General features: G+C 41.1%; 1 protein-coding gene across 12 annotated transcripts in view; it reads right to left on the bottom strand.

The window, feature by feature from the left end:
- Nucleotides 1-18,782, bottom strand: part of RARB (retinoic acid receptor beta) — a 444,828-nt gene that overhangs the window by 124,834 nt on the left and 301,212 nt on the right. For 2 of the 12 annotated variants that reach the window (XM_073003412.2, XM_073003420.2), the window contains exon 1: nt 5,545-6,509. The exons of 9 other annotated variants lie outside the window; for them this stretch is intronic. In XM_073003412.2, the coding sequence (XP_072859513.1) occupies nt 5,545-5,701 (157 nt within the window). In that variant the 5' untranslated portion in view covers nt 5,702-6,509. Of the gene's footprint in view, nt 1-5,544; nt 6,510-18,782 lie in introns of those variants that run through there. One more of the 12 variants, XM_078377298.1, reaches the window with a different exon arrangement.

Below are 18,782 nucleotides of genomic sequence, written 5' to 3'. Positions count from 1 at the left end.
ACCCCAGTCTAACTCTGAAAGCCCAGGTGGACTTGGTGGCCTTCCTTCAGCTGTGGAAATTATACCAGCTACGGCCCTACCCTGACGAGTGGAGTCTCATGACAGTTACACATACACTGGTAACATCTTGTATAGATTACTGCAATACACTCTATGTGGGGCTGCCTTTGAAGACCGTCCGGCGACTGCAACTGGCCCAGAATCAAGCTGCGCGGCTGGTAAGTGGTGGGGCCGCTAGGGAACACATCAAGCTGATTCTGATTAAATTACATTGGCTACCAGTTGCTGCCCAGGCCCAATTCAAAGTGTTTGTTTTGACATATAAAGCCTTAAACGGCTTGGGCCCTGGATACCTGAAGGAACGCCTCCTTCCATATGAACTTACCCGGCAGTTAAGATCTAGCCAGGGGGCCCTTTTGAAAGAGCCGTCCCTCAAGGAGGTAAGAGGTATGGCATGAGGCGAAAGGTCCTTGTCGGCAGCTGCCTCTAGGCTATGGAACACCATCCCAACTGAGATTCGTCTGGTGTCAACACTGATGACATTTCAGCACCAGGTCACAACCTTCCTGTTCCAGAAGGCTTTTAATTGAAATAATATCAACTGTGGGTCCTGAGGGCAACTTTTGGAATATATATTTTAATTGTATTTGGTTTTATCTTTTTTTACTGTAGTTAAATTGCTGTAAGTCACCCAGAGACCTTTGGGTAGTGTGGCCGGCATATAAGTTTTTTTTAAAAAAAGACCCATATTGTCTTTGATCCTACAAACAAACAAGCTGTGAGAGAGAACATGTCGCCTAAGTCCAATTTGTAAAACTATGGATGTTTCTTACATGATTTCAGTTCAGGGTGGCATATGACAATATGCATTCGGGGTGAGAGGAAATCAGTGTTGATTGTACTATGACGTCTCTTCCTGTGATGACTAGAACTGGAGAAGCAAGAATAAACCTTGTAGGATTATACACTTGTGACATCATACCAATTTAAATGCAAAGATTTTGTCATCTGTACATAAGCCACTGCATTTTATGAGTGGTCGATTTTGCTCAGAAACAGAAAGACGGCCTCCAAATATGTACATCCACCCATAAAAAGGAAAGTGAGACCTAATTTTTCACAATGGAACCGTCCCATTTTCTGCTATATGTATTTTTAAGGTTAAATCATCCCTCAGTTTCTTTTAGCCTTCTTAAGTTTCACCTTTCCAGTAATATTCATGAGAAATAAAATGCATTTTGAAGCCCACACATCTATATGCATACCTTTAGAGCTTCCAATTCTCAGTTTATTATTAAGGTTAAGGAACAATCATATTTAAACCAATATTAACTCTTAAGGCCCACTGTCACCCAACTCCTCCAAAAGCCAAGCTTCCACTCGTTTTCCGTTTTGCCACAGTGGCAGAATCGTGGAAGAGGACAAACCATTTTCATACTTAATGCCAGCTTTTAAGTGATACTAGACATCAAACATTATGCCATGGAATAAAATCTATCATTGTTAATATGAATTCAATTTGCCAGCTCTGTAAAACAGCAACACGGGAAGCATAAGGGAGAGAGTATAATTCATTATTTAAGTAAACTTGAAAGCCTTTCAACTGCAATTGTTAAAGACTAAGTTCTGCAGGCAGCTAGAGTATGAACAGAATGGGAAATATGATTATTTTCTTGGGAAGGTAAGGATGAATATCATACAATCTAAAATAAGCTCTCCTTTTCCTCACCTAATACTATTATAAAATTCAAAGGCATTTTGAATGTGTACAAGAGCATTTTGGATCTCTGTTTACAAATGAAATTGTGTCTTGCCACATGAAACTTTAAATTCAGCAATAAAATGTCAGCTTTTGTCTTTCTTAAAGAAAGACTGCCTTTTAAATAAAATCACGTAAAATAAAATAAAGCTACACAGTGCAAAGGAAAACAAAGTATTCTGTGACACTGAGAAATTCAAGAGACTCAGATTTCACTGAGTCTCAAAAGTGCATTAAGTTAGTCTGGATCCAGATTAAACAATAAGTGATCAAGTGTCTTTTAAACAAATTAACAGCAAATAAAAGCTTCCTATTAATCACCACATGGGGAATCGGATAGAAATTTTAAATACAATAAAGGTGCATAAAAATAAGCCTTGCCTTCTGTACTCGAAACCCAGAACTTCTCAACAACACCTGCTGCAATTCAATACCTAGGAATGTAGATTTCAAGGCATACATCTCAATGCGCTTGTTTTTGTATTCTGGATAGAGATAGGGAAGATAATAAAGTGTTCACTTGCACATTGGGCCACATGTTCATAGCATTTTAATGCATACAGTGCAAGAATTATTATAGCTCTAAAATTAAAAACAACTAGTAGTTTACCAATGAATTTTATGAGAATGAATTTTGTTCCTAACCAATTTTTTATACAGGCCTGCTCCAATGGTGAGAAAGAATAAGGCTGCAGTCTTAAATCCAATTACTAGGCAGAACTGAGCATAGTAAGACTTATGTCTGCGTATACATGTACAAAATTACACTGTCAGATTGTAGTCCCAGACAGGTTTGCCAGGAAATATGTTGCGTTTACCTTACTTCTGAGCAGACATGCCTATGACTGAACTGTCAAACATGCACTTTACTTCCTCACTGCTTCCTTGGATCATGCCTTTATTTTCTTTGAAAGCAATAAGGCACAGCAGTTCCAACATACATAATATAATTATAATTATATTTTTGTCACAAGATGATGAAAGGTTTTGCTATTGGTCCCTCTCGCTCGCTCTGTGTGTGTGTGTGTGTGTGTGTGTGTGTGTGTGTGTGTGTTTGATTAAGCAGCAATAAATCCACACTGCTATCCCAATAATCAACAATTTAAAGTCTCAGAAAAAGTTGTATTTAACCCCTTTATATATTCACTTACCATTGTATCAGTGAAACAGAAATCTACATTTTATTTAAAACAGGTTATTTATGTTTTGTTAACTTCAAACTTAATTCTCTATTCAATGCTATTAATTTGATTTTGGTTTGTTATGAGAGGCGAGCTTATTGGCAATACTTTAAACTCCTATCAACCACAGTTCCACTGTTGCTTTAAGGTCACTGCTTTCTTTGGACTGAGACTCATCCTTTTGCACAGTTTGAAGCCACATATTATGACCTATGGGAAGTATCCCCCAGATTATTGAGCATTTCTTTCCAAAGCTTTTAACACTTAATGACATATTTAAGAACACAAATTGGTGTAGATGTAGAATTTTAGCATTTCATGTATTTAACGTCTCAAGAGCAATATTGATAATATTTGTGTACTCTTTCCCAAATAAATGTAATTAAGGTGATTGTTACTTCCTATGGGCTACAAAACTTTTCACCTTTGCTTTTTTTAAAAAGAGAGACATATAGATCGGCTTTTGCAGCTATTCATTTGTACAGCCAATTCAAAATAAGCTCAATGTGTTTTCCTTTCCTAACTAAGGAAGTAGCTCTCATCTCAATTGTTTACTCAAAATCACAGAGGACTTAGTATAAACAGAATAAGGAAATACTTGCCTTTTGTAGTTGTACATTATCTTCCCTTCATTGTCCATTCTTTTAGAAATAAAAGCAGTATGCTCAGTATAAGAAAGTTATTTAAACTTTTATCTGCAATTTACAGCTCTGATGCATTTTATTTACTATTTACCACTGTTCAGCATTTATGTAAATGCAAATCTGTTTTGGCCTGATTTTATCTCTCATCTAACATTTTAGTTGTTGTAAAAGTGTGAAAGTGAACCAAGGCATGTTAGAAAACTGAAAGCTCAGAAATAACTTACATATTTATTTTGTGCAGCACTTTCTTTAATTAGCATACCTTCTACAATAATCAACTTTTGTTTCTTATCACCAGCCCCAGATAAACAACATATTTAACACTTGCTGTGCCCTGATAAGAGTGATCCTGGGTTTAACTTGCTCAGGAGCAAAGTAAACACACACATTGCATTTCTGTGTATGAAAGAGAGAGACACAGAGAGGGAGAAGTTCCAGTTAACCGCAATCTACAGTGAGCTGTTATGCCATGTCTTAAAACACATTACAACAAACTCTCAAAACTATTTTTCTGAAAGTTTCATTTTGTAAAAACTTGATGCTCTAGGCAACAATTTGAGTGTTCACCGTATTCTGCATTACCGTAAGCAAGGTATACTGTTATGGAAATACCTGCTAAGAAAAAACACAAGTTTCAAAGACTACCCAGATTTTTTATTTTAAAGTCAGGTGCATTCAATTTATACAGACTTTGAACACTCCCGTGCAGAATTACAATAATTGTTTGTTGATTTTTACTATTAAAAAAACCACATTGTCTCTATTTTTTAAAAGTGACAAAAGTTAAACTTTTAGACTCAATCAGAGACTAGCTCCTAAATTGTGTTAGCTTGTCCGATTGATTACCAATGATGACCTAATTGTAACTCAAATGTTTTTTATCGCCATCTCAGCTATTGATCACATCAGCTAAGACAGCATTATTTTTTCTTTTCTTCTTAACTATTCAGAAGGGAGAACTGCAAGTATTTTAGAGTAACTAAGATATCCAGGAACCACAATGATATTAAGCATACTTCTGTAGTTAATGCTCCATTGAACTGTCAAAGAGTATGTTAAAACAATGTGATACATGACCATCATTTATCTAAATCAGCGTCAGGGCAATGAAGCATCCTTCAAGGGTCCCCTCCCTTTAAACACAGAGAATGTGGTGATGGAACTTTGCTACTTCTTGCTGTTCTCAGACTTGAAATAACACTGTTAAGCATGCCACCTGTGCCCTCCAACACTTTCTAAAGATTTGACAACAAAATACCAATTTTTTAAAAAAATCTGCACCAGCAAATCTCTCCCCCCCCCCCCCAATGTCCTGGGTTCCTTAGAGAAAATGCTGGTATAATTAATGGCAAAACACAAGGGGTGTTCACCGTTAGTCTTCTAGTGAAAACAGGGGATTCTTACAGCAACAAAGTAAAAAAAAGAAAGGTGGCAGCAAGGTCAGTGCAAAGAAATATTGCTGCTCCTTTTTTTTCCCCTGAGAGAAAAAGAAACATCTTCGGAAGCCTACAACTTATACCGGGCAGCATACCGACATAATGTGAACTGGTTGTTTAGGTGTTAAATGCACCTGAACAAAAACATATAATCCACATATGAAGAGAGATGAGAATTGTATATAATTTTTCTCCAATAATTAATGAACAATTTTTTAAATAAAATTACTTCGAATTCTAAAACTATAAGGTTCCCCCCCCCAAAAAAAACTAGAGAAAGACTATGAAAAGTGAAATACCCCCAACATACTTAAGTTGCTGCTGATCTTTTTTATTTAAACTGCAAAACATATGTGTGCATGCATAGACATGTGTCTACATAAAACTGTGCTCTGGAAAGTATGTCTTTTTCCCTTGCACTTTTTCTTTTTCTGGTAGCATTTCTTTTCATTTATTTCATATTTGGCATGCAAATAAAATACAAATAAGGGAGAAAAGTGGAACAAAGTAATAGCGGGACCTACATTGCGCACTGTGCCGATGTTGCCACTCTGTTTGAGCCAATCCACTGAAGCATGCTTTCAGAGCCTTCTCTTGCAGCATGCAGGAAGACGGACTTGCAGTGTAGAAATCCAACATCTGACCAGGGCTTACTGCTAGCACATCCATGCAGTCAAACATGATTCCCCCTCTACTGTATGTCTGTAAAAGTGCCTTCCTCTAGGTACGGAGGGAAATGGCATATAAAAGTACATCCAACTCCATCAAACTCTGCCCCTTTTTTGGCACGTAGGCTGTTGGTCTTTTTCCCAGACCAGAATCATGAATTATGACAGACAACACAGCTAAAAGCCTGTAATTGATCCAAATGATCATTTACCATTTTCCAGGCTGTTCAGACAATCCAGCAGAATAGGGGGAAACAAACAGCATTCCAACTTTCAGATCTCATTCCTCTGTTGCTCGAATCTTTGAGCAGCCTTCTTGCCTCATAGGCTCCCCCTGAATAAATGAAAAAAAATATTGTATCCTGGGTAGCGTAGAAGTTTTGTTGATAAAACAGGCTTTGATAGGAGCACTGGATCCCCCTTTGCCAGTGAATAGATCCTTCTGCCTTCAAACAGCTCACTTCCTACTACTTGTGTCACACAGAATGAAAGATTGAATTGCTTAATATATGCGAGTGAACTTTCTATGAACCCTTCCCAGGCTGCTAACCTTCAAATGACCCAACCAGTCTGACATCACCAACTCCCAGGATTCTCACACTGCTTAAAAACTCCCAGCAGCCTTGCAAAATAAGGCAGGCAGGCACGGAAGCAGGCAGACGCTAGTTGCCGCACCTTGAATAACTTGCTTTTGGGAAAGGAAAATAAACATTTTAAAGATACTGTATCCGTGTATAGCTATCTGAAAGAATAAAAAATAGAAATAACAGTTGCCTCAGGATTTTATGCAGTAAGCATACAGAACTTGATCTGTGTATTTATATATACAGATTCTATGCATGTCTACATGCACACACACACACACACACACACACACACACACACACACACACACACACACACACACACACACACACACACACACACACACACACACACACACACACACGGAATTTAAAGTCAGCCCTGTGTCAAATTATTTCCCACAGCTTTCTCCTCCAAGGATTCCCTGCCTCATCATATACTCAGTTCCCTGTGTAGAGATGCATCAGATCCCCTACTATGCTGCCCTGGGGAGTTAACAATGTGATATTCTGTATTCACAGGATTGCAAAGCAGAGTTAATTTTCTGGGCTGGTACACAGAACACAAAATGAGTGTCAGGCCAGCATAAAAGTTCGCACAGCTTTTCCAAAGGCTGGAACTTTGTTCATGCCTCCCAGCTTCAAGATGCCAAATGCGTACTTTTGGGGATCTGGATTTACATAAACTGAGGCTAGACCCACTGAATCTGTGTGACGACTACTGAACCCATATTGATTTCAAAAGCTCTGCTGTAACTGTGAATAAAGCTGGATCCAACCCAACTGTATAAATTGACCCTTCGTTCAGTGAGATGATCGGCAGTTCAAAGCAAAAAAAAAAAGTCTGGAATATGTAGATGAAAAAAAAAAATCTCTATGCTCTAAAATCCCCTTCACAGATTGCTGCCTTGTCATGATGAAGGGGATTGAATGATTCAGAGAAACTATGGGCTATGTCGTGCAGGGACACCCAAGTCAGACAGGTCATGGTGGAGAGTTCCGACTAAACGCGATCCACCTGGAGTGGGAATTGGCAAGCCACTCCAGTATCTTTGCCAAGAAAATTCCACGGACAGAAACAAAAGGCTAAAAGATATGATGCTAGAAGATGAGCCCCTCCGGTCAGAAGGCATCCAACATACTACTGAGGAAGAGCAGAGGATCAGTACAAGTAGCTCCAGAGCTAATGAAGTGGTTGGGCCAAAGCCAAAAGGACGCTCAGCTGCGGACGCGCCTGGAAGTGAAAGGAAAGTCCGATGCTGCAAAGAAAAATACTGCATAGGAACCTGGAATGTAAGATCTATAAACCCTGGTAAGCTGGATGTGGTCAAACAGGAGATGGCAAGAATAAACATTGACATCCTGGGCGTCAGTGAACTAAAGTGGATGGGAATGGGCAAATTCAATTCAGACGATTATCATATCTACTAGTGTGGGCAAGAATGCTGTAGAAGAAATGGAGCAGCCTCATAGTCAACAAAAAAGCGTGCTGCTTATATACTGCCCCATAGCGCCTCAAGCACTCTCTGGGCGGTTTACAATTTAAATATGCAGACTACACATTGCCCCCCCAGCGAACTGGGTACTCATTTTACCGACCTCGGAAGGATAGAAGGCTGAGTCAACCTTGAGCCAGCTACCTGGGATTTGAACCCCAAGTCGTGAGCACAGTTTTAGCTGCAGTACAGCGGTTTAACCACTACGCCACGAGGAGTGGGAAAAGCTGTACTGGGATACAATCTCAAAAATGACAGAATGATTTCAATACGAATCCAAGGCAGACCTTTCAACATCACAGTAATCCAGGTTTATGCACCAACTACCAATGCTGAAGAGGCTGAAACTGACCAATTCTATGAAGACCTACAACATTTTCTAGAACTGACACCAAAGAAAGATGTTCTTGTCATTATAAGGGACTGGAATGCTAAAGTAGGGAGTCAAGAGATAAAAGGAACAACAGGGAAGTTTGGCCTTGGAGTTCAAAATTAAGCAGGGCAGAAGTTAATAGAGTTTTCTCAAGAAAACAAGCTGGTCATCACAAACACTCTTTTCCAACAACACAAGAGGCGACTCTACACATGGACATCACCAGATGGCCAATACCGAAATCATATTGATTATGTTCTCTGCAGCCAAAGATGGAGAAGCTCTATGCAGTCAACAAAAACAAGACCTGGAGCTCATTGTGGCTCTGATCATCAGCTTCTTATAGCAAAACTCAACCTTAAACTGAAGAAAGGAGGAAAAAACACTGGGCTAGTCAGGTATAATCTAAACCAAATCCCTTATGAATATACAATGGAAGTGAATAACAGATTTATGGAACTCAATTTGGTGAAGAGAGTGCCTGAAGAACTTTGGATAGAGGCTCGTAACATTGCACAGGAGTCAGCAACAAAAACCATCCCAAAGAAAAGGAGATGCAAGAAAGCAAAAAGGCTGTCCAATGAGGCCTTACAAATAGCAGAGAAGAGAAGGGAAACAAAATGTGATAGGGAAAGTTACAGAAAATGGAATGCAGACTTCCAAAGAATAGCAAGGAGAGACAAGAGGGCCTTCTTAAATAAAAAGCGCAAAGAAATAGAGGAAAACAATAGAAAGGGAAAAACCAGAGATCTGTTCAGGAAAATTGGAATTATTAGAGGAACATTTTGTGCAACGATGGACATGATAAAGGACAAAAATGTGAGGGACCTAACAGAAGCAGAAGACATCAAGAGGTGGCAAGAATACACAGAGGAATTATACCAGAAAGATTTGGATAACCCAGGCAACCCAGATAATGTGGTTCCTGACCTTGAGCCAGACATCCTGGAGAATGAAATCAAGTGGGTCTTAAAAACAACAAGGCCAGTGGAGGTGATGGCATTCCCATTGAACTATTTAAAATCTTAAAAGATGACGCTGTTAAGGTGCTACATTCAATATGCCAACAAGTTTGTAAAACTCAGCATTGGACAGAGGACTGGAAAAGATCAGTCTACATCCGAATCCCAAAGAAGGGCAGTGCCAAAGAATGCTCCAACTACTGTACAATTGCACTCATTTCACATGCTAGCAAGGTTATGCTCAAAATCCTACAAGGTAGGCTTCAGCAGTAAATGGGAGTGCCTGACCGCGTTATGTATCTCCTGAGAAATCTATATGTGGGACAGGAAGCAACAGTTAGAACTGGATATGGAACAACTGATTAGTTCAAAATTAGGAAAGGAGTATGACAAGGCTGTATATTGTCCCCCTGTCTATTTAACATATATGCAGAATACATCATGCGAAAGGCTGGACTGGACGAATCCCAAATTGGAATTAAGATTGCCAAAAGAAATATCAGCAGTTTCAGATATGCAGATGATACCACTCTGATGGCAGAAAGTGAGGAGGAATTAAAGAACTTCTTAATGAAGGTGAAAAAAATGGTCTGAAGCTCAACATAAAAAAAAAAAAAAAACCCTAAGATCATGGCCATTGGTCCCATCAACTCCTGACAAATAGAATGGGGGGGATATGGAGGTAGTGACAGATTTTACTTTACTGGGTTCCATGATCACTGCAGATGGTGACAGCAGCCACGAAATTAAAGGACGCCTGCTTGGGACGAAAGCGATGACAATCCTAGACAGCATCTTAAAAAGCAGAGACATCACCTTGCCAACAAAGGTCCGCATGGTAAAAGCTATGGTTTTTCCAGTAGCGATGTATGGAAGTGAGAACTGGACTACAAAGAAGGTTGATACTTTTGAATTGTGGTGCTGGAGGAGACTCTTGAGAGTCCCCTGGATTGCAAGAAGAACAAACCTGTCCATTCTGAAGGAAATCAACCCTGAGTGCTCACTGGAAGGGAAGATCCTGAAGCTGAGGCTCCAGTACTTTGGCCATCTCATGAGAAGACTCCCTCGAAAAGACCCTGATGTTGTGAAAGTGTGAAGGCAAGAGGAGAAGGGGATGACAGAGAATGAGATGGTTGGACAGTGTCATCAAAACTACCAACATGAATTTGACCAAACTCCGGGAGGTAGTGGAAGGCGGGAGGGCCTGGTGTGCTCTGGTCCATGGGGTCACGATGAATCGGACACGACTTAGCACTAAACAACAACAACAGCATGCTCTAAAATGACTAGTACTTCTGCTTTATAAGTCTAAAATCTAAAGCAACAATTCACCCTATTACCACCACAAACCCATGGTCTGTCATCTCCAGGATTTCACACTGCAATTCTTTGTAAAGTTCAAACAAACTGAAAAGTGTGCCCATATGCTTGATCTGGTCTTTTCTACCGAGTGTAGCGAGCGTGGTCTGATGGTGACTGACCTTGTGTCAGTCCCCTTGTCATGGTCAGACCATTACCTGATAAAATGTAACCTCGCAATGGCGCTTCCCCCCCGCAGGGAGCAGGGACCTATTTTGATGGTCCGCCCTCGAAGGTTACTGGATCCCATGAGATTCCAGGATACCATGAGAGGGATTCCAGCGGCACTGTCTGGCGCTCCTGTTGAAGTCCTGGTTGATGGTTGGTTCTCCGCCGCCACTAGGACTGTTGACACAATCGCACCCAAACGCTCTCTCCGGAGTAGAGCTCGGCCAGGACCCTGGTATAGTCAGGATCTACGAGCGATGAAGCGAATAAGGAGACGGCTAGAGTGCATTTGGAGGAAGGAACCGACGGCTCACAATAAGATCGCTGTCAGGATCGCAACTAACTGTTACCTTGCTAAGGTAAAAGCTGCTAGAAGAGCTTACATCGCTGACCGGATAAGCGAAGCATCCAACCGGCAGGCGGAACTTTTCCATATAGTTCGTGATCTATCTGGAATCGGCCAGGGTGAAGGGCCTCCTTCTATCATCTCACCTGACCAATTTGCAGCGTTTTTTAAATCTAAAGTGGAGGCCATCCGCCGTGACCTTTCGCCTTTTTTAAACACAATGGATCGAGCAGAGATGTCCAGTGCTCTGTCCTGCCCGGTAATTCTCGATTCTTTTCAGCCTGTAACATCAGAGCTGGTAGACAAGGCGCTTGATCGCTGTCGGGCCACCACCTCTTCTCTTGACCCTTGCTCGGCCTGGCTAATCAAAGCAGGCAGGCCGGTAACAACTGAATGGGCCACTGCAATAATTAATGGGTCTCTTTAGGAGGGCAAGGTACCCCTTGCCCTCAAGGAGACACTCATTAGGCCCATCAGGAAGAAACCAAATCTGGCGGCGGACGAAATTGGCAATTATAGGCCCGTCGCCAGTGTGTCCTTCCTCAGCAAAGTGGTTGAGAGGGTGGTGGCAGACCAGCTTCAGGCGCTCTTAGACAAAATCAATGCTCTAGACCCATTTCAGTCGGGCTTCAGGCCGTGCTATGGTACAGAGACGGCACTGGTCGCACTGCTGGATGACCTGTTGAGGGGGGCCAATGGGGGCAATGTGTCCTTGTTGGTCCTCCTCGACATCTCAGCTGCCTTTGATACCGTCGACCACGGTATCCTCCTGGGGAGGCTCTCCGAGCTGGGAGTCGGTGGCCTGGCACTTGCCTGGCTCCGCTCCTTCCTGGAGGACCGCCCCCAAAGAGTGCAGGTTGGGGAGAATGTCTCGGCCCCGTGGAGTCTCAATTGTGGGGTTCCACAGGGGTCGATCATCTCCCCAATGCTGTTTAACATCTTCATGAGGCCGCTGGGTGGGGTCATCAGAGGGTGTGGGGCATTGTGTCACCAGTACGCTGATGACACACAGCTCTACATCTCTTTTACTCCAACTTCAGTGGATGCCGTCCAGTCCCTCCAGCGCTGCCTGGACACCGTACTGGAATGGATGCAGTCAAATGGATTGAGGCTGAACCCGGACAAGACGGAGGTCTTGAGGGTGGGTGGCCCTCCTGTCAGCAGCATAGGTGACTCCCTTTCTTTTGGAGGGCCGACCCTTGCCACAAAGAGTGAGGTCCGCAGCTTGGGGATACATCTGGACCTGGTGCTAACCATGGAAACCCAGGTGGCGTCTGCGGCCCATTCTGCCTATTTTCATCTATGGCGGATTGCCCAGCTGCGGCCATATCTTGATCGGGGGGCCCTCACTACTCTAGTCCACGCGCTCGTAATCTCAAGATTAGACCACTGTAACACACTCTACGTGGGGCTGCCTTTGAGGCTCATGCGGAAACTCCAGATGGTCCAGAATGCAGCAGCCAGGCTTATTAGTGGGGTGAGAAAATATCAGCACATCTCCCCCACTCTGGCTGCGCTGCACTGGTTACTTATTCGTTTCCGCATTGACTTCAAAGTATTAATGATTACATATAAAGCCCTAAACGGTTTGGGACCTCAATATTTGGCAGAGCGCTCCCTCCCACCCAGATCTACCCGAGTCACCCGATATAGCCAGCAGGGACGGCTGAGGGGACTGACGCCGAGGGAGGCCTGGAAGGAGAAAACAAGAAACCGGGCCTTCTCGGCGGTTGCCCCTCGGCTGTGGAACACACTTCCCACTGAAATTCGGCTGGCACCCTCGCTGGGTGTGTTCAAAAACCAACTAAAAACATGGTTATTCAGACAGGCCTTCCCCCCAGTCACCTAAGTTCTTTCCCCCCCCCTTTTTTCTGGTTCTTAATGTTGCCATCTTGGATAGTATTAATTATAATAATTGCATTCTGCTAGTTATTTTTCTACATTGTTTTAATGTGTTTTGATTTTTGTAAGCCGCCCCGAGTAGACGTTGTCTAGAGGGGCGGGGTAAAAATTGAATAAATAAATAAATATATAAATAAAAAGTCATAATTGTTTGGAATTAAACAACTGCATTAAATATATATAAATATATTTCATAATAAAAACAAATCTATGCTGTATTTAATGCCACATTTGTTTGCATACTGTCAAAACAAGCTGTGTTACATGGTAGCAACAGACTGAAAACAATAAATGAATAAAATATAAAACAGTTTAAATAGAGAATTTCCTCCTCTTTGTAAAAGATGGATCTGCTCTGACTTTTGTAATTATATATGAGACCATTTTGATAGATTGAAACTTCTGCCTCAAAATCAGTGTAATGACAAAGGAAACAAAATAAACCAAAAAAAATCATTCTGCACTCAAATGCTAAGGTAAAGCAGCATTGTGAACAGCATTTGAAGAACCATTTTGCATGCCTGCTGAGATTTAACCCTCCCAACCTCTGTAACTCGACAGTTACACATGCACTGGTAACATCTCATATAGATTACTGCAATGCACTCTATTTGGGGCTGCCTTTGAAGATGGTCCGGCAACTGCAACTGGTCCAGGATCAAGCTGTGTGGCTGGTTAGCCGTGGGGCCACTAGGGGACATATCAAGCCGATTCTGTTTAAATTACATTGGCTACCAGTCGCTGCCCGGGCCCAATTCTAAGTGCTTGTTTTGACATATAAAACCCTAAACGGCTTGGGCCCTGGATACCTGAAGGACCGCCTCCTTCCATTTGAACCCACCTGGCAGTTAAGATCTAGCCAGGAGGCCCTTTTGAAAGAGCCATCCCTCAAGGAGGTAAGAGGGATGGCTTGTAGACCTTCACAACTAGCTGTGCTGGCCAGGGGTATCGGGAATTGTAATCCAAGAACATCCGGGGACTGAAGGTTGGGAATCACTATTCTGAGAAAAGATACGGTGAAAGTAAAAATTGTCACATGGAATAGCTTACAGAATAGACACTTCCGGGAAATATATTTGCCTTTATTTGCAAAAAGCACGCTTTATCTGCAAAAAGAATTGTGACTCACTTGTGACTGATATGGCTGACTGATATCATAATGTTGAGACATTTTTCCAAGCCCATATGGTTGTAGCAAATCAAACCTGGATTATAAACATGTAGTGAGTCAAAAGTAGAGTAAGTAAAACTTTATTCAGATATGAAGCTCACTGAATGATATTACAATCCCTCAACCTAGCTTAATCTCAGAAGAGTATAAACTCAAAAAGGGAGCAAATCTGGATTTGCTAATGTGAGCTCTTTCAAGAAAAAAAAAGGCAGAATGCAAACATACAGTGGGGTCTTGACTTAAGAACGGCTCGAGTTAAGAACATTTTGACTTAAGAACCACTCTCATAGGAAAATATTGACTTGACTTACATACTTAGATTTGAGTTAAGAACTGAAAAAAAACCACGTGGGAGGCAGGGAAAGTGCAAAATTTGAACTTTCAGTTAACTGTTGGCCAGTGAAAAGGGTGCCTGTCTGCTTCCTCACTCCTCCCAGCGTTTAGAGAGTGGATTGGGAGTCTTCAGGCTGCCTGGTACTGCCTGGACTGTATTTTCCCTGCCTTCCCTGAACCTTTCTTGACTGAAGAAAAAAAGAAACAAAATATCCCCCTCTAGCGGTCGAAGGCAGAATAGCAGCTTCCCATTAGTTTCTGTGGACGGAAAAGAGCAGATACGGATCAAATGGTTTTCAATGCATTCCTATGGGAAATGCAGATTTGACCTGAGAGCTTTTTGACTTGAGAACCGCCTTCCAATACAGATTAAGTTCTCAAGTCAAGACCCCACTGTAAGTATTTTTAACACCCTACCATACAAAATTCACCCATTTTATGATGTCATATACTCCCATCCAATCTAATCAACTTTACCCAGTTGGCCCATTTCTGAATTCTCCTTTCACAGTTCACATAGCAGATACTTTTAGACATAGAACGTTTGGATTTTTTTTAAAATGACAAATCCTATAATTCTCCATTCTGGGAATTCCTCTATATATGGGTACCTAAATGTGGTTCACCTGGGAGAAAGTCCTAAGGCAGAAGGGTTTTGTGGCCTAGCTAGACCTAGCTCCACTTAGCTTCTTGTTCTGAAAGTAAACTCCTAGATAGCAGTGTGGCAGCTTTCTTTCTGAACAAGACGCTAGGTGGACCTAGACCTAGCTAGGTCACAAAACCTTCTATGTTAGGCCTTTCTCCCGAGTGAGTGAGTGAGTGATAGGTGTCCACATATCAGGGGAACTCCTAGAATGGAAAATTACGGGACTTGCAGTCCAAAAAAATCTACAAGAATCCCATGCCTATGAACTGTAACTGCAATAAACAAATAGGTAACAAATGGTTAGCAAAGACTTCTTTCATTTCCAGATGCAAAACCTCTACCCCACCTCTCCCCGCTTCCCTCCAGAATCTGGCAGCCCCTTATGTAGATATATACAACACAGAAAGGTCTGCATTTCAATGTGCGCACGCCATAAATATCCTGTATAAATTAACGCTGAAGGATATCACCTTGATTAAGGATTACTTTTAATAATTTCTCTGTTAGGATGAAAGCTGCACCTTTCTGAACAGTCTCTGTTGCGAAGTTATAAAAAGCACAGAAACTCTTTACAGGATAGAATTAGTCCTTTCACAATTACATACTATGAACGAACGTCATCTTGTACAATCCCTCTATTACACAATGTGTAACAAAAAAAACACATGCATTTGTGAATGCCCTTGTCAATCCAATGTTCTTTCATCAAGAGTCTGGAAAGTAACTTTTTTGGACTTCCAAGAACTCACCAAGCACTGTAACCATAGTAGGTGTAGTTTGATTTCACTTATAAAATGCACAGTTAATGATAGATGGCATTAGGGCTGCATGATGCAAGGTGAGATGGCAGAACACAAAAAACACACACAGCTGCCACTCCAAAGAGCTTTGCCAACCACTCTTCCATTGTGGAAAACGCTACACCCAGGAAGCAGCGAAGCAGGCTCTCTGGAGAGACCCACCACAGATTGACGTTGCTCCAGAGTACAGTACCTTGCTGATTACTTCCCTGCTGTGGCAAATGACACAGCAGAAAAGCAGAAGCTGGGCTGGCTCTTCAAAGTGGGCCATTGGTGGGATTTAGACAATTATGCTAGCTCCTTTTTTCCTGCAGCTGTGTCACAGGACAGAAAAGAATGATGTGCAGCTCTCTAAGAGATCCTACAGGTTCCAGATAGGTCCTCAAAGAAAGGTAATGAGGGTGGTGTGGCTTTGGAGACCTCCTGTATCACGATGACACAAGCATTTTCCATGGCCACCCAAACCTTGCTGTCTGGACTCTACAAAGGAAGAGACTGAGTGGGGGGGGGGGGGAAAGAAGCCAAGAGGAGTATGGAGAAAGGGCACTTGGCAACATAGGAAGGTGGCAGCAGAACAAGACGTGCCCCTAGATAGTGAGCCACCTGGCATCATCTCTGGAAGGCATGATGTAACAGAGAGAGAGAGAGAAGAGAGATGTTATATATCAGCTTTTTAATGCTAATTTGAATCAGCCCAAGCCAACCACTGCTTTCCACTACATTCAGATGAAAGCAATGTTTTCCCGTACAGTGGCTATCTCAGCTCTAGGAGCACAGTCTTTTCACAAAAACACATGGTCCCCTATCACACAAAAGGCCTGTGATTCATTAAAAGCTCAATGACACTCCTTGCTGACTGGGGTTAACAAAACTTGAATATGAGAGGATTCAAAGAACTTCTTTTAAAAAAAGCCCTTTTGAAACTGATATATCTAAATTGAAAACAAACAGCTTTAACAACAAAAAGGGAAAATAAAAAAACCCTGCCAGATGTAATCTGAAAGTGCAAAAAAGAAGAAAAAAGAAAAAAGGGAAGAAAAGAAAAAAAAACTTTAAAAAGAAAAGTAAAAGCTTTTGATTTTATTTGTAACTGCCTTGAAAATATGTGTATCTTTAAAGATGGGACAGAAATTAGAATTGAAAAATACATACAGTATATAAATAAATAAATAAATAAATAAATAAATAAATAAATAAATAAATAAATAAATAAATAAATAAATAAATAAATAAATAAATAAATAAATAAATAAATAAATAAATGTTTTCAACTGGCCCATTAAACCAAAACTCCTGTCCAGAAACAATAAGCTGCTGGGAAGCAGGTGCTAGATACAACAACAATAAAAAAATCACCATCCTAGTCATGGCTTGTTTGTAACTTAACCAGTAGCCAGAACTTGGGAAAGTTACTTTCTTCAGTTACCTCTCTTAAAACCCTCCCAGCCTGCATGGCCATTGGATATATAGGTAAGGAGATAATATGACATAATAAAATAAAAAGCCTACTACAAGCTCTGCTAGTAGCATCTGGTAGACTTGTAGTACTGATTGTGGGAATGTGCTACAACTCAAAGGTGGAACACATGCACTGTAGGACTGGGTTCAATCTTTGGTATGCCCAGATAAGCCAGGAAAGAGTACCTGGCAACAAGTGAAGACAATATTAAGAGTTCCGTGGTCTGAACTGTGTCACAAATATGGTAAAAGTTATAGTCAGCCAGCTTCTTTCTTTCCTCATGGATTCTATTGTAGTGTTATACGTCCTCTCCTTTTTGTTGCTGCAATTTTAAATTTTCTGTCAAAACACAATAAAATATCATGGGGCAAATAAGGATCTCAGAACTACAAAATTGCAGCCATGACCAAAGAGATATGGTTGTCCTAATCATTTTTATATTTCTCTTTCAATACCTATCTTGTTAAAAAGGAATTCCATGTGAACATCACGTTAGTGCACAAAGTGATCAATCTGGACAATTTTAACAGTTTTTAATGTAGCTCAGATGAGATACCTGCTTTTATTCTGAAGCTGTGGCACCAATAAGATGAAACATAAAACCACGTACAATAAACAATACGCCATCAGAAGAAATACCATCAGGTGTGCTCTTATGTCACACTTTTCAATGAATCCAACACTAGTCAGAATCCCATTATGAAGTCACCACCATTCAGGATCATTTACAATTAAAATTGCACATCACCCTATTTCTCAGATAAATCCTCTCCATGTATGTGACGACAGGAATGGAGTTGGTCATGAGCAGAATTAACAGCAAAGAAGGCTGTTTTGGAAAGAAAGAGTGGCAAAACCAACTTCTCAAGGAATCAGAATGGTAGATTCAAATGAGTTATAAAGAAAAGAAGCAGCACCAACATCACATGATAAAAAGACGAGGGTACCTTTTAAGAAAAGAAAAATATATCTGCTTTTCCCTCATGTGTGAACATTTTGAAACCTCAAGTTCTTTCTAAAATTCTGAAAGTACTTTGTTCATTAATTATTCAATTTATAGTGCACAAAGATTGTGCTAGTCTCGTCTTCTTAGCCAAGCTCCATCTCACTCAAGGTGCAGTGGAGGACTGTCATAAATCGGTGTGGTAGACTCTAACCACTACATTAGATTGGCTCTTCCAGAAGACCGCTGGAGTCTCCCCACAGCCAACTGTGTTTTCCTGGTAAGTGGAACTTCAGGATATATGTGTTTATACCTTTAACACTTCACATTGCTAACATTTTAAGCTAAAAGAATATCACATGTACACCTAAACAACAACAACACACCATAATTGGTGAAAGGCTCCTAAACAGAAACTGTCAATATACAGTAAGATATTCATAGACTTTTCCCCACAATTAAATGTATTAGAATCTAGCTTTCAGATTTTGAACTCTAGAGTGTCCTTGCTCCATTTGAAAATTAACAGAAAACTGAGAAGAGGGCAGTCTT

Source organism: Pogona vitticeps, chromosome 6 (genome assembly GCF_051106095.1).
Source record: "Pogona vitticeps strain Pit_001003342236 chromosome 6, PviZW2.1, whole genome shotgun sequence".
Lineage (NCBI taxonomy): Eukaryota > Metazoa > Chordata > Lepidosauria > Squamata > Agamidae > Pogona > Pogona vitticeps.
This window is presented reverse-complemented; position numbering and strand designations above follow the sequence as displayed.